This window comes from Sinohyriopsis cumingii, chromosome 2 (assembly GCF_028554795.1).
Source record: "Sinohyriopsis cumingii isolate HCF-2022 chromosome 2, ASM2855479v2, whole genome shotgun sequence".
NCBI lineage: Eukaryota > Metazoa > Mollusca > Bivalvia > Unionida > Unionidae > Sinohyriopsis > Sinohyriopsis cumingii.
In genome coordinates, this window is record NC_142962.1 from 92866065 (window position 1) to 92893927 (window position 27863).

The 27863-nt window shown below is 34.7% G+C and overlaps 1 protein-coding gene across 1 annotated transcript in view; it reads left to right on the forward strand.

The window, feature by feature from the left end:
- LOC149805375 (sorting nexin-6-like) overlaps window positions 1-27863 on the forward strand; it is a 54909-nt gene extending 27046 nt beyond the window's left edge. The window contains exons 8-14 of the mRNA XM_089949780.1: window positions 1052-1157; window positions 5665-5740; window positions 10997-11036; window positions 12105-12287; window positions 15913-15976; window positions 21891-21976; window positions 24381-27863. Coding sequence (XP_089805906.1) covers window positions 1052-1157; window positions 5665-5740; window positions 10997-11036; window positions 12105-12287; window positions 15913-15976; window positions 21891-21976; window positions 24381-24434 — 609 coding nt within the window. The 3' untranslated portion in view covers window positions 24435-27863. The remainder of the gene's footprint in view (window positions 1-1051; window positions 1158-5664; window positions 5741-10996; window positions 11037-12104; window positions 12288-15912; window positions 15977-21890; window positions 21977-24380) is intronic.

A 27863-nucleotide genomic window follows, 5' to 3' on the forward strand; every position in this document is an offset into this window, starting at 1 on the left:
AGAACTTCTTCTGATGACTAGTTGGTCCAAAATGAAAATGTTAACAATCTTGCATCCAGTTAAGCCACCACAGCAGCTAATTTGAAAATCTTGAATAGAGATGGATTTCAACAATCAGCAGTTAAAAAGAATGGTTGTATTTTCAGTCTCTGCAACAACAAAATTCTAGTCCTCTTATTTTTCAGTTTTTGGGGGTTTTTTTTGCCAAAATTAACAATTTCATCAGCACTTAATTTCTATCATCAGGAAGGGTGGATGAACTGTTTTCATGAAAGGACAGTTAATTACTGGGTCATTAAATTTTTTGTACCAACCAGAAATCTGTAAAAATGTGTACATAAAAAATAATAGTGAATTCTGAAGGTTTTGCACAGGGTGGGGTACATCTAGTTTTAGTATATCTGTGTAAGGCCAAGTGATCTTGTATTATGGTCATTTGTCACCATGCTTCTTTCCTTGTCTGTTCACAATCATTATTGACTACTGCTTTTTAAAATAAAATTAGAATGTATCCAGTTCAACACAGAAAACTGGGACATAATACACATTGTGTTAGCGGTATGTATGTTAAGTGTACAGAGACCATGTGGAATAATGTGTTTAATGATCTCTTCATTATAGTTTAAACTGAAAGTAACAGTAATTTATCAAGAAAAACAAATCTTCAACAATGTAACTTGCCACCCCACCCCCATACTTTTGCCTCCTTCCATCGATTTCAGTCCCTTTATTAGTTTTGTATAGGTCCATTGGTAACTCACAACCTTGCTTATAGTGCATTGTTGTTTAAACAATTTTGTGAGTGTTATCGAGAGAGTGCCTTACCTTGAAACATTGTAACAATTTTTATAATACATGCTATTAATAGTATTTGATGAAATTTTAACAGCATATTTTTGACCTACATATCTTGGTCAGCTGATCTTGCATTTGACTGTTAGGCAGATGTCATGCAGATGAGCAATATCAGGCCCACTTTAGTAACTTGTTGATTTATTTAAGGGAGTTCATTATATTCATAATTTTCTTATTTTTTAAACTTTTTTTTCAGGACATAGATTCTTTTTTTGAAGATGAGAAACAGTTTTTAGTGGAGTATCATGCAAAGATCAAAGATGCCACAACTAAGGCAGATAAAATGACTAAAGCTCATAAGAGTAAGTAAGAGTAAGTTTGAAGAGTATTTAAGAGATTCATTATCTTATTTCTTTCTTTGTTTTAGAGTATTTATTTTGGTATTAAGGCTTGCATTTCTAGGGACCATAATAATCTTGTAGGATTTATGTTTTTGTTTCAAGGATTTGTTCAGAAGTACCTGTGACTGTGTGGAATCATTACAGATGACCACAATATGGTATTCATAAAATGGGCATGGTTTAAAGTGTATGATCCCTGCAAGCATGCTCTAAAGAAGTTCATAGTAAGTGTTAGAGATGCAGGAATTTATCTACATTATTGTCTTTTTTGGGAGCATTTTGCTTACCTTCTGATATTGAAAAAACTTTGTAATTCAGTTGGTTATCTACATTTCCTAGTTCTAATGAAGATAAAAAGTAACGGACATGATACTAAATCAAATTTCAGATAATATTAGCATGATGACAGTGCCGTGCAAACTGTATTAATACCACTTTTACAGAGGGAATCTTATGACCTTTTCTCTCTTTGCTGTGTTTTCAAAATGTACAGATACATTCATTTCCTTCTTTCTGTTGCAGTTCACACAAAAAACTTTGTTTATTATCATATGACTGTCATTGATATTGCACTCCCAACAGTGAAAAGAATGATAATGAAAGATAAATGTCAAAATTTTTACAACAAAATTGCATTCCTACCTGAATAAAGTAAAACAGAATTGCACAGAAAGTTCCAGTAGTAACCAGTTGCAAGAGTTGACATTAATTCGTTTTCTTAAAAACATTTGGGAAGGTTCAGTCCATAGACGTATGTTATTTGCTGTGTGTATGTGTGAGTGAGTGAGAGAGAAAGAGCATTATTAAGAATTTTTATCCTTAATTTAATTCAGACTGTACTATTTTATATTATAAGTCAGTGATATTGCACTCTTTGCATGTAAAGAACAATAATGAAAGAGTAATGTCAAAAATATTTACAAAAAAAATCGTATTCACACCTGACTGAAGAGAAATAATATTGCATAAGTTCCAATAGTTATTACATGCTTGAGTTCTCATTAACATAATGCATTGAAGAGAAATAATATCTCATAAGTTCCAATAGTTACTCTGTGCATGAGTTCTCATTAACATATTGCATTGAAGAGAAATAATATCTCACAAGTTCCAATAGTTACTCTGTGCATGAGTTCTCATTAACATTATGTATTATTTCTTCTGACATCAAATCACAGGACTAATAGAGGGGTAATTAAAACGTGAGAAAGTATAATTCTTGCAATTGTTGCATAAACATACCTAAACAAAAATTATTCCTAAAACCTAACTGACCATATACTGTTCAGCAGTATATAGACGATGATGAAGTTAACTTCACTCTCATCCTGAATTTCCATATTTTGTGTTAATTACCAAATGGTCACAAGTCATTATAGCTACGTGAATGTTCAAAAGTACTTTTTGAAGATAGATGCGCATGTGCAAACAATGAACCTTGCACAACAGAAACCATCAACATTGTTCATTTCCTTTGTCACTAACATGTTATTTTCTTGTGTGATCTGATAACATAAAAAACACAATAGCAGCTTTTCTACAGGTTTATTTTCTTTGCCATTATACTGATGATAACAAATTGTTGAGGTTAAGTGGACAGTGTTTTTAATTCATTATGGCAATACCATTTTATTGGACCATACTGTACAATCCACAGTCTATTCAGTTGTTTGATTCTCATAAAAGAAAAATTAGCAATAGAAACAGGAACTTGTGAACTAATCCAAATAGCTAGGGTCAGATTTACTTCATGTGCATCATTTGTTGTGAGAAGACTTCAGAATTCTTTATGCTTCAACTTACTGATGTCTCTAATTAGTTGGCACTATCTCAGTTGTGTATTGGCAAACTGTGCACAACATGAATTGTTTCACAATGGCATTGCTTTTGTAAGTGCCGAATACAGTCAGAGCCCATTTGACAACTGTACTGAAAAAGCACCATTACTCGATACATCTTGAATGATTTGATTATTTTGAGCAGTACACTGGATAGTATGCAATTCTGTAAGGTGGTAAAAGTGTGTTGATAGTGCTGTCTGGCACTGTTTGCTATGGTACTTGACAGCTGTCCATGTGATACCAAGTCTGTGGTCCTTGAGAAGTCCAAGAATTTTGAAAGCAGTTGGACCATGTCTATATAACTTGACTATCTAGTTTAGGTTGATGATTGATCTTTGATTATGGCATATTTTCTTTATCAGTAACTAGTGTTATATAATTTCTCTCCACTTGAACTAGATCTACCGCAATATTCTAATATATTAAAAGTATTAAAAAAATTTAACCTTCTCTGCATACTATTTTTTGAGTGGGAATAGTGTAACTTAGGCAGCAGGTTGGAAAAATAGCGTGATGCCTTGGAAAAATAAATCTCATCCATTTGAAAAATACATAAATGCTTCAAGGCTTATGGAACTCTGGATATAATAAGGATAATCAAAGTAGTATCAAGATCTGCTGTTGGTCCATTCAATCAAAGTAGTATCAAGATCTGCTGTTGGTCTATTCAATCAACATAGTATCAAGATCTGCTGTTTGTCTATTCAATCAACGTAGTATCAAGATCTGCCATTTGTCTATTCAATCAGTGTAGTATCAAGATCTATTCAATCAAAGTAGTATCAAGATCTGCTGTTGGTCTATTCAATCAACATAGTATTAAGATCTGCTGTTTGTCTATTCGATCAACGTAGTATCAAGATCTGCATTTTGTCTATTCAATCAATGTAGTATCAAGATCTATTCAGTCAAAGTAGTATCAAGATCTGCTGTTGGTCTATTCAATCAACATAGTATCAAGACCTGCTGTTTGTCTATTCAATCAACATAGTATCAAGATCTGCTGTTTGTCTATTCAGTCAAAGTAGTATCAAGATCTGCATTTTGTCTATTCAATCAGTGTAGTATCAAGATCTATTCAATCAAAGTAGTATCAGGATCTGCTGTTGGTCTATTCAATCAACATAGTATCAAGATCTGCTGTTTGTCTATTCAATCAACGTAGTATCAAGATCTGCTGTTTGTCTGTTCAATCAATGTAGTATCAAGATCTATTCAAAGTAGTATCAAGATCTGCTGTTGGTCTATTCAATCAACATAGTATCAAGATCTGCTGTTTGTCTATTCAATCAATGTAGTATCAAGATCTATTCAGTCAAAGTAGTATCAAGATCTGCTGTTGGTCTATTCAATCAACATAGTATCAAGATCTGCTGTTTGTCTATTCAATCAATGTAGTATCAAGATCTATTCAATCAAAGTAGTATCAAGATCTGCTGTTTGTCTATTCAATCAACGTAGTATCAAGATCTGCATTTTGTCTATTCAGTCAAAGTAGTATCAAGATCTGCTGTTTGTCTATTCAATCAGCGTAGTATCAAGATCTATTCAAAGTAGTATCAAGATCTGCTGTTTGTCTGTTCAATCAACATAGTATCAAGATCTGCTGTTTGTCTATTCAATCAATGTAGTATCAGGATCTGCTGTTTGTCTATTCAGTCAGCATAGTATCAAGACCTGCTGTTTGTCTATTCAATCAACATAGTATCAAGATCTGCTGTTTGTCTATTCAATCAATGTAGTATCAAGATCTATTCAATCAAAGTAGTATCAAGATCTGCTGTTTGTCTATTCAATCAACATAGTATCAAGATCTGCTGTTTGTCTATTCAGTCAAAGTAGTATCAAGATCTGCTGTTTGTCTATTCAATCAACGTAGTATCAAGATCTATTCAAAGTAGTATCAAGATCTGCTGTTTGTCTATTCAATCAACATAGTATCAAGATCTATTCAATCAAAGTAGTATCAAGATCTGCTGTTTGTCTATTCAATCAACGTAGTATCAAGATCTGCATTTTGTCTATTCAATCAAAGTAGTATCAGGATCTGCTGTTTGTCTATTCAGTCAAAGTAGTATCAAGATCTGCTGTTTGTCTATTCAATCAAAGTAGTATGAAGATCTGCTGTTTGTCTATTCAATCACATAGTATCAAGATCTGCTGTTTGTCTATTCAATCAATGTAGTATCAAGATCTATTCAATCAAAGTAGTATCAAGATCTGCTGTTTGTCTATTCAATCAACGTAGTATCAAGATCTGCTGTTTGTCTATTCAATCAAAGTAGTATCAGGATCTGCTGTTTGTTCAATCAAAGTAGTATCAAGATCTGCTGTTTTTCTATTCAGTCAACATAGTATCAAGACCTGCTGTTTGTCTATTCAATCAACATAGTATCAAGATCTGCTGTTTGTCTATTCAATCAGTTTAAGGTGGACCATTGTACATAATTGAATAGCTTTTATTCTAAATAGTGCAGGATCAGTTTTGTGCTAAATCTGAGCATTGGATTGGATTCTGTTTTAAGTCAGCATATGATAAATTTTGGATCATTCAGTGTAACAACCACTGCAGCTATGATCTTCATTAAACATAAATATTTACATGAAAGATTCCATTTGTCTTTCAGATGTTGCTGACAATTACATTCAGATATCCTCAGGCCTAATGCAGTTGGCTACAATAGAAAACACAGAACTTGACAAGTAAGGAATAAAAAATATGACAGTCTAACACAAGAATTAAAGTATTTAGCTGAGTTTATGTTAACTTCAGGGGATATGTATAGTGCATAAATTGACAAGGTTCTGCATTGGAGTCATTGTTGGCTACTGCATATTTCTACATCTTTGTATTTTTTGTGTGTGTATAAGTCTGTGAGTTATTCTTGACATTGGCTGGATGCATATACTGTGCTTTAGAAACATGTTGTTTTTTGTGGTTTTTTTTTAATTGCACATTGGGCTGGATACTACACAGTTGACATAATTTAAGTGTAAAGGCTCATAGCATATCTAGTTCATACATCATATACTAATTGTATACAATGCAACTCAGCATAGAGGACTTTAAAACTTTAGCTCACCAGGCCACAACATCAAGTGAGCTTGTGGTATGGTCTTTTTGTTCATCACTCATAGTATATCATGCATTGAGCATTGTCTGTTAACATTGACTGTTTACAAGTTCCTAAAAACACACTTGACAGAATTTGACCAGATGGAAAGTATCTTGGCATGAAGGTCTTTCAGTTTGTTCAGATTATTCCAGTCTACTGTCAGATATGGCCACTATTATCAAAATAGAAAAAAAGCATTAAATAACTTCTCTTCAACAACTACATAACAGAATTTGATGAAATTTGACTGGAAACAGTCAGTTATGAAAGCTTTTTCAAATTTGTTCAAATGATACTTATCAACCTTCACATTTGGCCACCATTGCTAAATGTAGTAGGGGCCCCGAGTGACCGAGTGGTCTAAAGCGCTCTCTGTTACGGATCACCGCCATCTCACCTCTGTCTGTGTGGGTTCGAGTCTAGGATTTGACCAATGTGGGTATGTGAGAAAGCTTGTCAGTAGCTTCTCGTGGGTCTCTGGTTCTTCCCTGGGTTTTCCTGGGTTCTTCCTCCACCATTAATACTGGCCGCCATGCGTAGCCTATCGTGTGTTGAAAAATGGCGTTAAACCCCACAACAACAACAACAGTAAATATAGAACAACATTAAAATGAATTCTTCTCAGAAAGCACTCTTGAAACTTTGACCAAATTTGACAGATTGCATCCTGGCTTGAGGGTTTTCTTAGTTTTTGGAAATAATACCAATCTGCCATCAATTTTGGCCACTTTTACTAAAACTTGAAATGGCTTCTCAATAACTGATGAATGGCTTTTAACAAAATGTTTCAGAAGCATCTTGTCTTGAAGATCTTTCGGAATTGTTCAGACAATACAAATCCACTATCAAATATGGCTGCAATTACCAAAAATTGTACCAACATTAAACAGAATTCTCACTAGACATGTATGCTCTGGTTTTGATATGAGGAATTTAAATTTGACCCATTTTTGATGAATGGAAATAGCAACCTATGTGTTTTTATGATGATTGTTGGTTTCAGTTAATTACCTTTGATTTGCCTCTGGCATAATTTCCTACTATTCCTAAGCAGACATACCAGGGTTGGATTCCCAGACTAGGCAGGGTCAGTTTTTATGTTGTGTCCTTAGGGAAGATCTTTCACTGCCATTGCCCAATAAAAACTATACTTTGCTACTAGGCAAAGATTTTATTACAGGTTTGGACCAACCAAACCAGAACTTCTTTCGTGTCTTTGATGTATGCCAATGATTTATTATTTCAAGACCATGCATGGTTGGCTGCAATTTTGTGTCCTTTGGCAAGACAATTTATTCTCATTTTCTAACAAAACCAAACTAAAGCTGCTTGGCTAACCACCATAAAGCTAAACAACCCAACCAAATCAGAAATATTTATTTTACCGTTATGATGCCTCCCAATAATTATTTTACTCGGAATAAAAGCTGTGTGAATTTTCAAATAATGCATTGTAGCCTCTTGGCTGAAGAACCACTCCGTTGGCCTAGTGGTTAGAGCGCCCGCCTCGGATGTGGGAGGTCGTTGGTTCGATCCCCGGCCGAGTCATACCAGACTTAAAAAATGGTACTAACAGTTACCTCGCTTGGCGTTCAGCATTAAGAGGTTAGTGTTAGGACTGGTCGGCCTGGTGTCAGGATAATGTGACTGGGTGGTACATCACTATAAACTGCCACATTGCAGACATCGTAGCGATATGACTGAAAAATTGTTAAAGCTACGTTAAAAATCAAAATCACATCAAATCACATCTTGGCTGAAGACCTAAACACATCTCAGATTTACAACAAAACTGTATATATAAGCAGCAGAATTTCACATTTTGATTTTGTGAAAGAAAAAGATTTTGCTTTAAAAAATATTGTAAAAGCCATGTTCAGAATCATTTGCAGAAAAATATTGTCAGTTTTTTTTCCCCACATTTAAAATTCTTGAAGGCTAGCTAGATAAATTTTATTAAATAGAATTTAACAGTTGCAGTGTTGTCATATTAAAGTGAATCCTGAGGGTCTGGAGAGATTCAGGGGTAAAAATTGGTATAAAAAACTTCTTTCTTAAGGTAAATAAACGATCCTATTATATGGTCTAGAAGAAAGGCTCATCCACACCAGTATTAAGAGACAGTGTTGCAACTATATGAGCCAAGCTTTTCTTTTCCCCCTCTACAGTCTACATGTTCAATATGTATGTGAATTTACATTCATAAACTGACATGTCAGGTCAGTGGTATCAATCTCACTTGGGTTTCTTGTTTACAAATGTTGCTTATCAGCAGTGAAATTTGTAGTATATTTCTAAAGATAAAAAAAATCTCATCTTGAAAATGGCTCAACAGAATTAGACCTTATGACCTGCTCTCAAAAACTGCACAGCAGAATTTGACAGGAAGCATCCAGTTTATAAAATTAGAAGTCTTTAAACAACCTACAAGAAACCACACAGTAGATTTAACCAGATTTGACAGGAATCATTCGGTTTCAAAAATTAGAAGTCATTAATCAACCTCTTCCAAGAAACCACACAACAGAATGGACCAAATTTAACAGAAAGCATCCCAGCATAAATTTAGGTCTCATAATTACATCAGTAATGTGAGAATTTGTGTTCTTGTGGAAAATAATAATTATTATTTTCAGTTTCCCTCAATTGTCTTGTTTTCGCTTTTGGTTTTGCATCAGTACCTCTACATATTTAGGTCCCTGATCCAGGGCACTAGCACACATTTAGATTACACTTTTGTTTGTGCCCACAAAATGAACTTTTGTTCAGCCTGAAAGGCAAGTTCATCTGATACACTTTGAGATCTAATTGGTCAGTTTGGCATAACTGGAAGACCTTCAGATAATGCTGTCTAGCCATGAATATGACTGACATTTCTTAAAAAATTCAAAATCCTTTAAACATTTTCTTGTAAAAGAAAAATAACATCTCAACAGAACATACCTGATTCAAAACAATGCATCTTGGGATAAAGAACTTGTCATCAAATATGGCTACTGCTATTGAAAGTCAAAATTCTTTTGAAAACTTCTTGCAAAAGGTCATTTAACAGCATTGGCATTTATTGAAATGATGATGACTCACTATTAGATTAGGACACTGTTGATAAAAAAATTAGTTACAAAACTTTATTTAAAAATATGGCTCATAAGAATTTGTCCAACTTGGACAGAAAGTATCCTGCAATAGAGTCCTTTCAGCATTGAATAAATGATATTGATATGCCATCAAATATGGATGACAATGTAAAAACCATGGAAACCTTTGCAGCAGTTGTTTTCGTAACATTTTTAATCAACAGAATTAGAAAAACTTTCAACAGAACCTCCTCCTAACCTACATGTAATGTTCAACTGATTCACTTTTAGGCAGATGTCTGGTGAGCGATCCGAGTAAAAAATTTTAAACATTCCCATTCAGGTAAAGAAAGGACCACTTGTAAACAGATCTTCAACTGCCTGAGAATTTATTTAGATCACTGTTTTTGTGTTAATATAAATGTGACTCAGATATCTAAGGCTTACAGTTATGTATATTTGATTTAATTATATCTGTTTTAATATATATTTATTTCAATTTAATTGTTTGTCAGGTTGTTGTATTTTAAATAATTTTTCATTACATGCTATTGTAATGTAAATTTATTCACTAGAAATGATACTTTTTCCAGAAAATAATTTGACCTTGACTGTTCATTTTGTAAACAACCAGGTGTTGATCTAGATCCTGACCTTGATTCAAAATTAGAGGCAGCCACGTAAATAAGTTCTATTTTTATTTTAAAATGATTGGTTGTTGTCAAGGTCATGATGGGACTACGTGTTTAAGATGTAAACAAGTTTTAAATTTAAAAAAATCTTAGAGTAAAATGATTGGTTTTCATCAGGGCCACACTGGATGTACATGATCTTTAACAGGTACATAATTTCTACGAGGTTATGGAACATGATCGCATGACCCCCTTTCTGCATTTTAGAATACGATATAATCTTTGTTTTGAAGAGATTCTCGGTAGAAGCTGGGCTTTTTCTTTACAGTGGAAGTTGTATGTTGTGCTGTTTGGAGACATTTAAAGCTACTTGGATTGGAGTTATTTCAAATTACTTGGATTCAAAAGGAATCATTCTTTTTTCATGGACAATATGTGTGCTCATGTGAAATTGCTGAACAAGGAAAGTTTTTATAAACATTTATTCAGGTTTCCAAAATGGAGTGATAATTCTTGTTTCTACAAGGAACTGTAGACTTCAACACTACAGATTACAGCATAGGTCATCGTCTTCCATCTTCGATCTTCATTGGGATTTGAACTTGAAATCAGTAGAACATTTTGTTATTAGGACTTCAAACATTTTATTTGTGGATTAAATTTGGATTATTTTTGGATTTGATTCTTAAAACCGTAAGTTCATATTTTTTTCTCCATTTTTACAGAATTTTACAGGGAAATAAATTATATTTTTTCAAAGCTTGTTGTTTTCACTCTTGTATTACTGTTTATTTGAGCCTAAACACATAACATAAGACAGTTCTGTTTCCTTTCCAAAAAAGTCTGAATTTCAGGCAATAAAATGCCATGTTAGTGGTCAAAATAATCAAATTATGCCTATCTACAGATGAAATCTTCATCCCTCTCCTTATGTTTAGACACTCAGTGCTGATAATTACAAATTAAGATTATTTTTAGATTTATTTCAGTTCTACTAGTGCCAGTCTTTTGTCAGATTATCTTTTACTGTCAAAAGGGGAACATATCAGCAATCTTTAGAATATAAATGTTGTATTTTTATGCAGGTATTAACAAAGATGTATTGAACACTGAGCTGATTGGTTTTCATTTCAGAGCATTCACAAAGGTGGCAGAGGCACTTGAAAAAGCAAGGGTAGGTTCATTGTTTACTACAGGCAACACAAATTGTCCATACTTTCACAGATTTTCATTGATTGATGATTCTTCATTTGATACCTGATAGTTAGGATCTGTGGTTATTGTGCTGGGCTGAATACCAAAAGGGCGCTGGTTTGAATCCTACCATAGAACTGGCTCAGCAACTGTGGTATGTGCTTGGGCACGGCACTCAACTCCAGTTGTCTCACTGTTCAGTAACCAACTTTTGTTGCCATGCAATAAAGCACCAAACCAATTAATCAATACTTGCTGATTAGTCACTCTGATTTTTTGGTCTTTACATACGTTGTCTTCATGTATTGGCTGTTAAGGTGTCAGTCGCCTAATGCCTCCCAGTCCCTTCTACGTTTGATGTGCACAACATGTTCACGCCAATCCACAGCTATGATTTGCTACATACTTACCTCTCCACCACATTGCTTCAGCAAGGAATGAGCATGGAGTAGTTTAACTTCCCCATTGCAATGGGTGGACAAATGTAAAATTGCTTGAGTTATACTATAAATTTAAACAAACAAGTCATCACGTGAAACTCACATTTGATTTGTTGTGAGTTTAACAAAATCTGTAACATTTATTAATTTTAACAAAGCTTATTTGGATCATATAAGCACTTGACTTCTAGGTAAACTTATATATTGAAGCATTTACTAAGTGACATTTTCCAATTGAGCTCTGAGATGCTTTCATTATTATCTGGTTATTAAAAGTGCTTTTAGGTATTCACTGTAATGTCTCTGCTGTTACATGCAGTTCTGATGCATATGACTGTCTTTGTCAAAGCATATGATCCTTCCAGTTGTTGCAGATAAACAACTGTAAATGTTATCTTATGACTTGCAATTTATCTATTACCCATTTGTTGAAGAATGCTATAAACATCCTTTTCATAGATAATGTTCTTGTATGAAAACTGCTCACATTAAATTTCCTCCCCCCACACCACATATGAAAATATAGAGGGGCATTTCCCCCTCTGCATGAAAACCTTTGAGAAATCCTTGTCCATTATGGAACTTTAGTTGTTTCCTTCCTACTTCAGAAATTGGAAGGGCGTGTTGCCTCAGATGAAGACTTGAAATTGAGTGATTCCTTGCGATACTACATGCGAGATTCTTCTGCAGGCCTAGATTTGTTGTATAGAAGAGTACGTTCCCTTACAGATTTTGAAAATGCCAACAAGGCCTTGGAGAAAGCAAGGACGAAGAACAAAGAAGTAGCTCAGGTAATTTTTATTTATTTCAGTATTGAGAAGACAAGTGCTTTAGAAATCAGACCATGTCTAGGTTTAGAGCTGTGTGCAGTTAACATGTAAGTTAGTGAAATGAGATGCAGGAAGCAGAAATGATTCTTCATATACCTCAAGGCAGGAGTTTACAGGAATCCTGATGTTCATTCATTCTTAGGTCCATCATGCAGTCGTGTGAATGCAAGTAGTCTTGCAGTTTTTAGCCCTGCTGGTCATATACCAAAGAACTTACTGAATTGCCTTTTATCTGACATCATCTGACATTTGTCCATCTGTTAGCACAAGTTTGTTATCACATATGTCCCCAAACAACTTGGAAGGTTGTAATGAACATACATTTTTGTCCCAAGATTTTGTTGGTCCTGAATGAAAATGGTGTTTCTTAGACATTTGGTGTGGCACTTATCTTGAAATCTTGTTATTGTTGCTTCTCCTGAATGGATGGTTATATCAGTATGGGTTTTCACTAAAAGACTTCATATTATGTCTGATTGGTCCTAAATGAAAATGGTTCCGCTAAGTTGTCCAATATGACCACCACAGCTACCATCTTGCAAATCGTTTTATTGTTATTCCTTCTGAATTGATAGTCATATCAACATAAGGGTTTCACTAAAATACTTCTTGCAGTGTAAAGTTAGTACTACTTGAAAATGTTGTCAATCTGATGTCCAGTACGGCCACCAAGGCAGTCATCATGGAATATTCTTATGGTTTCTCCTCCTGAATGGAAAGCCATATTGATGTAGGTTTTTCGTTAGAACAATTCCTGTGATGGCTAGTTGGTTCAGAATAGAACTGATTCTGCTTGGACATCCACTATTATAACCACAGTGGCCATCTTGAAAATCTTGTTATTGCTACTCCTCCTGAATGGACAGTCATATAAACATGGGGTTTTTCTACAAAAGATTTTTTTCTTCTGATGTTGCTCCTAAATGAAATGGTGCTGATCTGATGTCTGAAATGGCTGTCATGGCAACCACCTTCAAAATCTTGTTACAGCTGCTCTGGATGAACTCAAAGTCACTTAGCATGAGGTTTTCATTTGAAGACCTCTTAGAATGTTTAGTTGGTCTGAAATGAAAATGGTGCTGCCTGGACATCCAGTATGGTCATCAGACTGGTCATCTTGAAAACCTTGTTATAGCTACTCAACATGAATGGATAGTTATTTCAAACGGGGAGTTCTTGCTGAAAGACTTCTTATGATGTCAAGTTAGTCTTAAATGAAGATGGTGCTGATCTGAGAGCCGGTATGTCCACTGTAGCAGCCATCTTGAAATTCCTGTTATTGCTGCTCCTGAACAGAAGATCATATCAGCATGGAGTTTTCACGAGAAGACTTCTTATGGTGTATAATTGGTCTTAAATCAAAACTGTATTGATCTTATATCCAGTAAGGCTGCCACAACTGCCATCTTGAAAATTCGGTCAGTACTCCCTAATGGAAAGTCATATCAACATCATGTTTTCAAGAGGAGAATTCTTATGGTGTCTCTTGTTTCTGAATGAAAATAATGACAATCTTATCACCACTTATCCAGGATTTATGGTTATATAAATATATTTCTTGGTCAACTTTTCATGCATTTTGGGCAACAGACTGCTGGGTGAATGCATTGAGGCCTACATCAGCCCCATGTCATGTAGTTGACCTTTTAAGTTTTTGAGGTCCTTTTTATATCAGTTTTCTTATTGATTTTGTTAACTCTTTGGACAAGGAGAAAAACTTTGCTAGTATGATTAGGGAAAAAGCTCTTTAAGTAGACACATTCAATTTGATAAGCACATTTCTGTTTTTATTTCACCTGGCCCAGTTGTCAAGTGTGCATGTAGTATAGTCTTGAGTACATTATTCATTGCCTGTAATGCATTGTCCATCCAGCAGCAATTGATTATTGCCAATCTGTAATCAATATTTCTGATCTGATTTTGATCAGACTTGGAATATTGGCTTTTGTCATCAGAGTCACAAATGAGTTTGATAATGAACATAATACATAGCTGCCAACCTCACGATTTTGGCATGAATTTCATTACTTTTTCAACGATTCATGAATTCATGCCACATGCAAAAATATCAAGAATTCCCCAGTTCTCAATTATTTTAAATCTTTAATAAAATAACATATTTCCCGTTAAGTGCTAGTTGTGATATCGGCAGTTGCCAAAACCGTCTGCTACTGCTAGTTGCTATATAAGTGGAACTATACTGATTGATACAGTTGGCCTGGTAGCAAGCATTTTAGCATATTTTACTCTGTATGTATAAGAGTAGTTTTACAAATGCTTTTAAAAGAAACTGGGACCTAACCGGATTTTTGCTCTGTGCATGCACCACAGACACTGATTTGAATTACGTTTCGGCACCACATCTTGAAAATGTCTACACTAACAAGGAAAAAGAAGTGTATTGCACAAAAAGTGAAGTTTAGTTTGGAATATACCAAAAATTGGCCGTGCATTCAGCCATCAATCACCAATATACATAATGCTTTTTGCACACAGTGTGCCTCAAATTTTAGCATTGGGCATCATGGCAGAGATGATGTGAGGAAATACATTGGTAGCAAAAAGCACATAGAGGTTGGGAAAATTAAGAACTTAAGAACAGCAGATTTCAGCAATGCAAGCTACCAATGCTGAAGCATTGTTTGTGAGTTTTCTTGTTGAACTCAATCTACCTTTATCAGCTGGAGACCATGCTAAACATTTGTTATGACAAATATTCCCAGACTCGAAGATCGCTTCACGAACTCATGTCAAAATTCAGTAATTTGTATCCCTATTTTCACTGATTGCGAGCCTGGAGGGTTGGCAGCTATGATAATAATGAGGTGATCAGTCATCTGATTGGCTGAATTTGTTTCCATGTTTGAAAATGATGCCAATGTGACATCCAGGATGGCCATTATAGTGGTCAACTTGACAGTCTTGTTATTTTTTTACCAACAGGTTGCATGTGATGTCCATTTTGGGCGTAAACGAACATAGTGTCATTCTGATGTTCAGTATGGTCATCTTGAAACTCTTATTGGCATGGGGTTTTCATCAAAAACATCTTACATTGTCTAGTTGTTATTAAATGAAAATTATGCCTATCTGACATATAATCTGGTTAATGCAATTGTGGTCATCTTGAAATTCTTTTAGCTATATCTAACGAATGGATGGTGACATTAACATGGGAATTTTCACACAAAGATTTATTATGGTGTCCAGTGGGTTGTAAATTAAAACAATCATAATGGCCATCTTCAAAATCAATTTATGCTACTTTTCCTGATTCGACGGTCATATCAGCATTGGGTTTTCTGAACAAAAATAACATTTCTTCTAATGTCTTGTTGATCTTAAATGAAAATAATGCTGATGTTATGTTCATTGTAGACATGACGGTGGACATCTTGAAAACCTCTGTATTGCTCAGGAATATTTATTTAGTGATATTTCCATCATCTAGCAGTAGATGAAAAATGGTTTTCTCTTGGAGATCTGGATATTTCTTTTTGGTCAGTAGAGCACCAGTTCCTTTTGAGGGACTCTTGCTTACAATTGGTCTTGGAAGACCAACAGTTTTCGTATTGTCTGTTTACAGGCAGAAAAGGTTCAGCAAGCAGCATGTGAGAAGTTTGAAAAGATTTCCGAGACAGCAAAAAAAGGTATGCATTGATACTTAATTTTAGTCTTTTAAGTAGCTCTTTTGGGGGGCAGCATGCATAGTACTAAACACAAGTTGTATAGAAAGACAGTTAAGTTAGATGTGAGATAACCTCAAATAGATTATAGAAGCCAGCGCATGTTATGTATCCTTTGTTGCCTGGTATTAAATAGTAAGGCATGACCTTAGCCTTTGTTATATACAAAATTTAAGTCTCACCTGCTAAAGCATAATGAAAATTAGGATCATTTTTATGGCCGTGACAATGGCATCTTCAACCATCAAGTTATATTTGACATTGTTTTGGGGAGGATGTTGTAAGTAAGGATGGGGCTGTTTTAAAATTATAATTTTTAGGTTTTAATTATCTTCTGTTGATGCTTCACTAACTTTTGGTAAATTTTCGTTGTTTTAAGTTATTTCACAAGCTCTGTTCAGGCTGAAATCTTCAGGCAAGATGATAGTATGCATCACTGCTACAGCCAAAGAAATACTTGCACTCATTTCACATTTTACTGACTTTGGTCAGGTCTTTGTGTTTAGATCAGAGCAAAGCACATTTGTATGCATCTTGTACATATAGTGTTATTACGGGAATCGTAAAAGTTAGTGAACAGATGCATCTTGATGAGTTCCACATCCTGATCACAAAAGTAGGTCACTGTGACCCACATTAACAGAACATATTAATTTCCTATTGTGTTTATTTGTCTTTCCATGGCACAAGTCCACCAGCCAAAGAAAGATTCCTTCTTCAAATTAGTAATTGAAAGTCTAGAATAATAAAGCAGCATAATCAGAGTTTGATACAGTGATAAATTTTCATACAATTGGAATCTCATTGATCTTTTTCTGGGACTTTGAAGATTTCAGGTCTCATGGGTGTTCAGTGTTTTCTCTTTCTCAGTCCTCTTTTGATATGTTTGTCAATCATAACCCCATTTTGTGTTATGTTATTTAATCCCAGTCCTTGCATTATTTTCATGTACATATGTCTGTTTTTGTTTGCTAGTGGTGCTAGGTTTTTTATCCCTCTATAAGTAAGTAGTGTTTTTGTAACTGTTACCCTTTTAATTCTTGTTCAGGTTGCTTATTTCTTGTATTTACCTTCAGCATTAAGCATACTTGAAGGGTGGATAAATGTTTTCATAAAATGCCTGTATGGTACACCCCCCACTGTATTAGCAAGCACTGCTTATGAATACATTGATGGTTCTCGCATTTGTTGATTTTGGCCTGATGAGATGTAGGACTTAGTAGAAAGTCCCCTTGTCTGTAGGGTCAGAAAGATCGAACCTGATTCTTCATCTGTGTCACTGGAACACCATTTTCAATCCATTTAGGGATCTATGGCACTTCCATAATTAGGGAAGTCACAAGCTTCTGTAAGGTAGCATTTGGTGTCTCTTTCTGGGGTACAGAATCCTCAAGTGTGGGCTCACTAACACATGGAAGGCAGTTGTCAGCCACCTTGAGGAAAGAAGGAGTGGAGTTGTGCACACCCAGTAGCAACAACCATCTTCCCAGTGTGAGGGAAGCTTGGTTGTCTTCTCCCTTGAGTAGACCTGTGTTTAAATTGAGGGGATCTTGTTCATTCGTGTTGAGTTCCTCCAGTGGAGGTTCCCCAATAAAGTCTACATCTGTTGAAAATGGTGCTGATCTTATGTCCCATATGGTCATCATGCCAATCTGATTGTTATTGCTATTCCTATTAAATGGAAAGTCATAGTGACCTGGAATTTTCATCAGAAGACTTCTTATTCTACCCTTCTTAATTATAAATAAAAATGATTCCTATTTCAAATCCCATTATGGTGACCATCTTAAAAATTTGGTGGATTGTCATAATACTTGTTAAATATTATGTTCATCACCTGAAGATGCACATGTCAACAAATCACATTTTTGCTGCAGTTTTTGCTGTTGCCCATTTTGCATTCTACCTAACATGAGAGTGATGGAATGGACAACTATTCCCCCAGTTCTTGCTCTGCTTGAGCCAAAACACAGTTTCTTCTGGCTCACAAGTAAATGATGACATGTATGAGGCATGGGAAGTCCTCAGCCTATAAATGACCCAATTTAGGTCTGATGACACAATTAAGTAAATTGTGCTTACATTGTAATGTATTTGCGGGCAGCATTTTTTTTTGCTGTATGCCTGCTAAGATATGGATTGATTAATCTCTTGATGCTTATCTTTCCATCCATACATTTGTCCATCTGTTTCTTTTTTCATTTCTGTTCACTAACTTTAGTTTTAAGCCTATCGACCATGACCAACTTATGGATGGCTTGCACTTTCATTAAGGAATCTATTGATATTTTGGGGTCAGAGGTCAAGGTCACACTTACAAAAAGAAGAAAAATGGTTTCTGCAAGATAGATTAAGTTCTCCATCCCAGACTTCAGACTTTCTGAATGTCTTGCATTTAGTGTAAGGACGGAGTCTGTTGATTTTGAGGGTGAAGTGGTTGACTCAGAGGTCAGTTATTGAAAGAAGAAAAATAGTTTATTACAATAACTATTTCATAGACCTAGACTAAATTTGTGTGGATGTCTTGCATTTGGAATAAGGAAGAAGACTATTGATTTGTGGCAAACTGTCAAACATAAATTGGATTTTGCATGATAACTTTAGATGTAGACCACATACTTTGTCAAAATTGTATTTGGGTTCCATATTCAGATATGACTATTCCAAATTTTGTGGAATTACTCGTGTTTAGTCAGACTTCTGCATTCTGAATTATACTCATGAAATTCAAGAAAAAAATGTTCAGGACATGGATTTTGTTATGTGTGGACTATTAGAAAGTAAAGTGCCTTAGTGCCAGTATGATCAACTGGTTTGTCAGTGAAAAAACGTAGAAAACTGTAAGCTAGTCAACTAGATGGTATAAAGGTAAAGAATGTCTGCAGAAATGAAGAGAAAGTGAAGATATGGATAATTCTCTCAGAAAACTAGTATTTATGATTATTGTTTAGGTCATATATATTCAAGAAATTAAAGGTTCTGGAATTGGGGGAATAGATATTGGATCCTAGTTGTGACTGACTGTGTAATAGACTCTTTGAAAGATGCAATACGACTGTGTAGAAGTTTATCACTTTGAATAAATGTGTTATCCAACTTCTGGAAAAAGGTTGATGCTAGGATTTCTGATTATCAGATTCATGTGTTGACATCTTTGAATATTTACCTAGGACATCCCAGTTTGGCTGCCTTGGTGTATTCATGGAAAAATGCATTTAATTCCCATTCCTTAGCATAATTAAGCCCGTAAAATACTGAAAGTGCCATTACAATCATCCAGCAACAACAACATTGAACCATATTTGTGGAGGGCATGAATTTAAGATGAGGAAGTGGTCTGTTGAGTTGACAAAGTATGTGGTTTACATCTAAAGTTATCATGCAAAATCCAATTTATGTTTGACATGCTTACATGATATTGGGTTTTGAGCAGAAACTTTTGTTCTTTAATAATCTCCTTGCCCAGACTTTGGATGGTATGCAGTTATGGTAAGAAATGAACCTTTAGGTTTTGGGGTTGAAGTTCAAAGTCATGGTAAGCCTGAAAGAAAATTATTTCTGTCCAGTAAGTTTGGTTCTAGACTACATGCTTTGGCAAAAGGTCATGGTAGGCCTGAAAGAAAATGATTTCTGTCCAGTAAGTTTGTTTCTAGACTACATGCTTTGGCCAAAGGTCATGGTAGGCCTGAAAGAAAATGATTTCTGTCCAGTAAGTTTGGTTCTAGACTACACGCTTTGGCAAAAGGTCATGGTCATGGTCATTGAGACCCTTTGATCCATGATCTCAATAATAGTCAACCATGCTGTACTAGTGCCTATATACTAAAGCTGTACCAATGTTACTTTTTGCCGATTATGCCGATATCGCATATAGCCAATTATTAAAATTGATGATACTGATTATGAGACCGATTATTTCAAGAAACTGCCTGTTCTACAGTTAGTGAAAGCACTAGCATTTGATTGACAAGTAAATCATGCTCTATTTTTGTTATAACTATCAATGCCTAAAATGGGTTCTGATTTATGTTAACAGTTAAAATGTGGTCTCAGGCTACCATACATGTGATAACTATTTTCCACATTTTATATCCCACCTTATTTCTTATTGTTAACTCGTATATTCAAATAAAACTCCTTACTAAATAACATATTTATTCCAACATAGTTTTTGGGTAGTACATGCTCTGTGATATGTTTCTTCATTCCTTCTTTTAATTTAATGATGGTAATCAATGCTTATATATAAGGTACAGTAATGCCAGGTCAAGTTGACTCATGTAAGTTTCATTGGTGGGAATGGAGATCATAATTTGCATGTCAAGAAAAAATCTGTAGCATTCAGTGATCATTCCTGGGATTTAAGAAGCAGTTCACTAACAAGCAAAGCATGTAAAGCGCGGCAAAAATAAATTTCTGAACTCCTGGTTGATGGAGATGTAGTTTGTGAAGCTAGCCAGAAGGAGTTGGGATTTAATTCCTGAATGCGTGAAATTGACGGTCGCATTATATGTCACTTATCTTACGTTGCAAAGTATGATCATAGGGTTTTAGTATTAAAATGTCATTATCTAAATAAAGTTTCTTACAAAACTACTATTTGGAAAATAATATACATAATATAGATTTGCTTAATACCTGATGTTTCTATTAAAAAAAGAGAGACTGTAGGAAGTAGATATTTTTCATTTGATAATGCATTTATTTTAGGTGATAACAGTTAGACCTATACACTAACGGTGATGCACAATGCAAAGACCATGGAAGTAGTGCAAAACAGTCATGTAATGATTTGTGTTGTAATATTATGGATGTATTGCTTGTTGTCACTAAAGTAATAGCTATCCCATCTTTTTCAATTTTCATTGCCTATTACATTAATAGTCTTGGAAAAATATTCACTACTTATTCTGACAATATTTTTTGAAAATTGGCAACAAAATATTGAGATTGGCAGTTTTTTGAGCGACAACTTTTTAAAAGCCAGGACCATCCCTGTAATGTGTATGCTGGAAGTTCAATGGCCACATGAGGCCTCAGTGCCTGGTTGGCTGCTGTGATTGGGATGATAATTTGTTGTGAGCAGACAATCAGCGGTAGTTTACAGCAAGCATGATAAAAAGTCTTTACTTTTAAGAATATACTATCTTTCAATTAACCCCCAAATCAAACATTTATTCCTTAATTTCCACTATTTAATTCTGATTTAAATTCAAGCCATGTCAAGATGAATGTTATGATTAAATTTATGTTTTGGAAATTTGTTTACATCAGCACTGATTATTTCTGCCGATACCAATTATACTGATTGTTCCAATAATCGGTCCAGGGCCCAGGGTTGTCGAGTGGTCTAAAGCACTCACCGTTACGGATCACTGCCATCTCACCTCTGTCTGCATGTGTTCGAGTCTCAGGCTCTTCTAATGTGAGTATGTGAGAAAGCTTGCCGGTAGTTTCTCGTGGGTCAATGGTTCTTTCTGGGGTTTTCCCAGGTTCTTCCTCCATCATTAATACTGGCCACCATGTATAGCCTATCTTATGCTAAAAAAATGGCATTAAACCATATAACAACAACAACAGCCAATAATCGGTCCAATTATGAGTATGGCCAATTAATTGGTACAGCTTTACTATATATAGGACTGTTGAACTTGGTACAGCTTTACTATATATAGGACTGTTGAACTTGGTACAGATGTGTAATGTTAGATTGATAGTACTCTTGTTTAGTTTGTGTCATGTGGTTGTGATGCAAGGCCCTGGATCACATGAAAGGAAAGACAACAGGTAAACACAGTAATAATGTGTCATTTTTGTGTACCAGGTGTAAATATTGTTTTAAATAATGTTTCCTTATCATTTATTTTTCTTTTTGCAGAACTAACAGAATTTAAACAGAGGAGAATAGCATATTTCAAGAAGAACTTGGTAGATTTAGTGGAATTAGAGTTAAAACATGCCAGGGTAGGTATGAAAGAACATTTTTGATAAGAGATCTTCCTGTTACTTTTTAATTACATATTTCAGCTTTGGTCCATTACATAATGGCATTTTCTGGCCATGTGCACACACATCTGTCTGTTAAAACTCTTGTTAGCCCCATCAGTTTGTAGTTCTTAGATTGCCTGTGTGTTGCATGTCATATTAAGGTCCCAGGTAAATGGGTCTAGTCATGATAAGGAAATAAAACTTGTTTACTTGAATCCTTGTCTTGACTGTGACATTGAAATGCTACACGCATTTAATTGCAATTTTAACTAGGTATATTTTATGTATAGATGGTGTGACACACACCACAACCTCACACCTGCCTTAATGTTAAGGTCATGATGAAAGAAAATGTAAATACTGACTTGCATCCTTGTTTTGATATAAGTTTTTAAGCAAAGAGTATGTTTCAGTAAAATTTTAGAACTGTAAAAGTCATCTTTAAATGGTGTGTTGCATACCAGTCACACAGCCTGTTTCAAAGTCAAGGTCACAGACATTTATTGGGTTTCACTAATGAAAGGCTTCTTTGTTGACCAGTTTTGTCTCTCATTCATACAATGGTTTCCTAATTTACCCAAGTGTTGTGAATGACTTTGTGCAAAGTATATTTTCCTAGCCACTTTTAGGATTAGCAGTTTTTGCCATCTCTTAAAACACACACACACTGCTTCACCCAGTATGTTCTCAGATTTTTAAAGACTGGCATTTCATGTACCACTTGTGGTGCTCCAGTTCATTCATTCTTATTCATAAAGTAGTCTGCAGTTAGTCTTTCTATGGAAAGTTGCTTGGGATTTCATCATTCCAGAAATAAATCTTAGTATTTTTCATGCTCATTCATTTTTAATTACTTGCTTTTAGACAGGCTTGTGCAGGCTTTGGCACACTGGCCATATTTGACATGCAGCCTGGTTTTATTTGCTTATTTACATCATAGGATGTGGCCTTAAAAATTGCTTATCTGGCCCACACATTAAAGAGTTGAACATGCCTGCTTTTTAAGACTTGACAACAAATGATCATTTTGTCTGATCCAGTACTTAACAGACCTGCCAAGCCATATGATTTGAAAAGACTATTAAATGATGGAATAATGGAATAATAGCAAAAGCTATGAAAATATGATTCTTTTGATCAATCCAAATATTGGCACCTTTGGGTTTGGTCAGATTTTCATTTTAGATTCATTGGAGTTGTTCAGAGAACAAGACTAAATTTTCTTGAATATCTGAAATTTTAATATGCTCACATTTTTCATGCAAATCATCTGCATAATCAAGCTATATCATTTGGGTGCCAAGGACAGTTTTATGCACAAATTTGATGGAGTATCAACATAAACAGTACACCATTGATACCGAATGCCATATTTTTGGATAGCTATAATAATAAATCAGAACATAAGAATATAATTCATTTAACCTGTTAAGTCAATGGAGGCTCATAACAACAGACGTTTATGTACCCCAACACAAAATTTGTGTGCATTTTTCATATATGAAGGTCTTTTGTGACTCAGAGTGATACTTACAAGGAAAATACAACTCCTTTGCTTCTGTGATAATTTTTTAAAGCATTGTGTGCTAAGCAACTTTAAGGAATTCAAAATAGTTGCCATTTTTTTAGATATGCAACTTAAACCTATTGTGTAGACTGCTACGGTGGCTTGCTTAGTTTTCTGACTCTGGTAATTCAGTGCCTAGATAATGTGAAATAGCTAGGGAGGTTTATATGCCTCACATCAGTTCAGAAAGAAACATTACAAGCCTGAAGTATCCAGTTCACAGATAAAATCCATATATTAAGTTATTAAACAGTTAATGTTGAGAAAGGTTACATGATAGCTCAAAGTGTAGGAATTTGACAGGGGCCAATTTATGAAATTATCCCCAGCTACATTATTTAGAGATGTTGTCCAACAGACAACAGTATGTCGAAGATTAAAGGGACATCCAGCTTCTTAAAATGACCAAACAGTCAGTACTGAAGTATCAAGAGGAATATATTTAGATTCTTGCCTGGAGAAAAAACAGGAATGGGAACAAATATATCTGGCAAGGAGCCATTGACCTCCGGAACTGCAGTTGCTGAAACTGAACTGAAGGTTATTAATGTCCAAGTGCAATTTAGTAACACTGAGTTGAGCATGGTGTTACTTTCATTGCATCAGATTATACTTAAGAACTTTTCAAATGCATGTCTTCCAGGTTGATAATAGGAGTTACTTATATTTCATTACACCTTACTGAAAATTGGTATAACTTACCAAAAAATATTGACTGCCTTAATGAACAATTATCAGCACAAAACTGCAGGTCATAGACTCCTGCTTTTCACTCAGATGCCTATTACAGTTTTCCTATTCTTGTTTTTCCAGGCTCAGGTGCAGTTATTAAAGAATTGTATTTCTGCCCTGAATGAAGAGGCGTAGGAGGATGGCCTTCACTATGTACATAGTAACATCAGATCCATCAGACTCTACTAATCTTTGATCACCCATCCACCATAGTTAAATGTAACATGTGAAGGAAGTCTTGCATCCAGGGAAACTACTTCATATAGACTTTGCACAATACTCACAACGGCCCAATTTTGGAAATAATAGAAATACATACCAAAAAATGGATGCTTGGACGATTTTACAAGAAAGTGTGGCCATCTGGTCTCTTCAGTAAACTTAATTTGGAAACAAGTAGACACTATTAAATTTGGCCTGTCCATCCATCTGTCCTGCTCTCTATTTTTACATATGTTGGTCACACTTTTGTTTCAGGTCAGTGATACTTAATATTATTGTAGACCTTGGCAGTGTTGTTAGTTTTCTCAGCACTGTTTAACAGAATTACAGCTCCTGATTATCAGTCTTCTGTGTCATTGTTTACTGAGTTATAGTTCCTGATTGTTACACTCACATAATTTTGTTTCCTCACAGCAAAGTTCATAATTATTATTGGATTTCAATTAAATTTAGCATTCAGCTTGATATTGATGAGGCCTTGGATGAGTTAAATTGTCATCCATATATTTATGATTTGTAACCTGTTTGACAGGTCCATCTCATTAACATACAACAAATCCCTTAAATATTATTGAATTTCATCCAAATGTTTAATGTCATTTGCTAAGTTCAGTTGCCAGCATTCTGCAGTGCTTTGCAGAGTTAAAACTGTTGATTGTTGTGCTCAACTATTTTCTTTTCCACAAAATGATTACCTTAAATTTTATTGGATTCCAGTCAAACTTTATATGCAGTTTGATATTGATGAGGCCAATAAAAGTTGTAAAATTTACTTGCCTTGCTTAATTATCATTTCCATACATGTGTATTTGGAAAACAATGCCAGTTTTGTTGTTTGTGTGTTACAACTATGAAGTCAACATTTGACATAGCTTTTTTCTGTTCTTGGATCTTTGAAAATTCAATTAAGAAAACAAAAAGAATTAACAAACAACTTGAAGTTTTTGGATTGCACTGTTGTCTTGATGGACAAAATATTGGCATCCAAAGATTAGTTTTCAAGACTATAATACTGGTCCAGCAGAATAAAATCAGGAAACATTCTATTTGTTATGAAACTGAAAGTTTAGTTTTTTCTGCATACCTTGGAAATGTTCAATATACCCAGTATTTAAACTAGAACAAAATCAAATGATTAATTATGTGAAATAATTAAAGATGATGATGGCTGAATTGTTTCATTTTCTTGAAAACTTACAAGATATCTTTTCAATAAAATAGAAGTATTGATTTTGAAATGGAACCACTTAAATTTTCTGACCTACACATTGTCACTTGAAGAATTTTGCATCATTCCACTTGTCATTTTCCTCATCTCTCTGATGCAGACAAGGGTTCTCATTTATCAAATGTGTTCCATCGATGAGGAGTTTAATTTCCCAACAATGATATATAATCTCATTTTAACTACAAAAAAAGTATATATTAGAAATTGCATACATGTACAGGGAGGTTGTATGTTTTACAAAAGTATGGCTGTAATTACTGGATAGTGAAGAAAAGATGGTGCCCATCTAATATCAGCTTTCTTGTCCTGTCAAAATATATGCTCATGACTTAGAATAATATTCAGTCATTATTAGCTTCCATGGCCATAAGACCAAGTTGACCTCAGGTATGGGCATGTGTCAATCATGTATGGTGTGCCCTTCCATCAGCAATTATTTGTTACCACTGTAGAGTCCATATTTCTGATTCACTTTCAGTAAAACTCGAATATGGGTTTACATCATCAGAATCTTTTGTGTTCAGTAATTAATGAGAGCAATGCATATTAATGAGGTGATCTTGCATCTGGTTGGTTAGCCTTGTTGCCACTATGACGGTCAATTTTTTATATAGTTGGTTTTGAATAATATACATCTTTTATTAAGGTCTCGAACAAATTTGATAATGAACAAGATCTACGCATACTGATGAGGTGAACGTGCATTTAATTTGGTGACCTTGTTGCCACTCTGGAGGTCACATTCATGATCTAGTTCATGTGCTATTAGTAACATCTCAGATGAGTTTAATACTAAGCAAGTTCCTTGCATACTAATTAGATGATCTTGCATCTGATTGGTTGAGCTTGTTACACCTCTGGAAGTCATATTTCTGGGCTGGTTTTGATGAGACTTGAAATATGGACTTTATTTTATCACTATCTTCTGTGGATTCAGTAATAAGAAAGATCCATGCATTTCACTTAAGATCACTTGTTTTACAGCAATACTATGATCATGGAATCCATATGCAGTTCCTTGGCTTTCTTGTGTTTGGTTAATTTGTCATACATTCCATCGTATCTTTTGACACTAGAAGCTCTACACATGCACAAACTCCTCAGTACCTGCATTTTACAAACGGTCCCCATGACCATCATTTTGTGCTGGGGTGACTTTGTCTATAAAAATGATTTTATCCCTGTACTTCATAAAAAAAAATTTTTTAACAATCATCAGACTTGGTATATGTGTGCTCTTCAGTACTCCTGTAATATTCCAGAGTGATATAATTATGGACTAGTTTTTACACTTGATTGACCTTATATACAGCTTGTCAGTTCTAGGCTTTTGAAACTTTGTAGGGTAAGCAATGTTACTGTGTTGTAATTGCTGTGCTAAAAGTAGGTCACATGCATTCTTTGAAGAGTGAAATACTTTTAAACAAATATGCATTTTCAGCCTACATGCTAGACACGATATGCTTTAAACTCATTGTTATCCAAAATAACCAATCAAAGTACATGACTCTGCCTGCATGGACACCTTCTACCACATTCATGCGATCCTAGCTTTAACAGAAAAGTACAGTTTGCAGTAAGATTTGTCTTTTGCAAAAGAATGTATTTTACAGTCAACTCTGTAAGACTAAATTTCTTGCAAAAAAAAGCAAGCACGAGTCCTACTTAGTTTACACCTGTGTTTATATGTCTCATCAAAGTGGGTTCTTAATGCTTTTATCAGTAACATTCATGGTTTCATGGTACATTTCTTTCAGGTTGGATGTAATAATGTTCATTGTGAAGAATGCTGTGATCACAAATAATTGTGGGCAGCTAAGAATTCACTATCATAATTTTCTCATGGCTCAGTTTAAGAGTTAGTCAGATCAGAATTGTGGCTTGCAAGGATTATCATCATTACAAGTACACATTTTACCATCTGTAGAGAATTAGTTACCCTATTTATCCTATCTGAAAATGTTTTATTTTGTTGCACCAGATATTCTTAAATTCAACAGTGTTGAGTAATAATGAATATGATTAATGTGAAGAAATCATAGGAAGTTTATGCTATGAAGCATTATTTCTGCCTGATATATGGACCATAATTGCAATAAATCTGTAACTATATA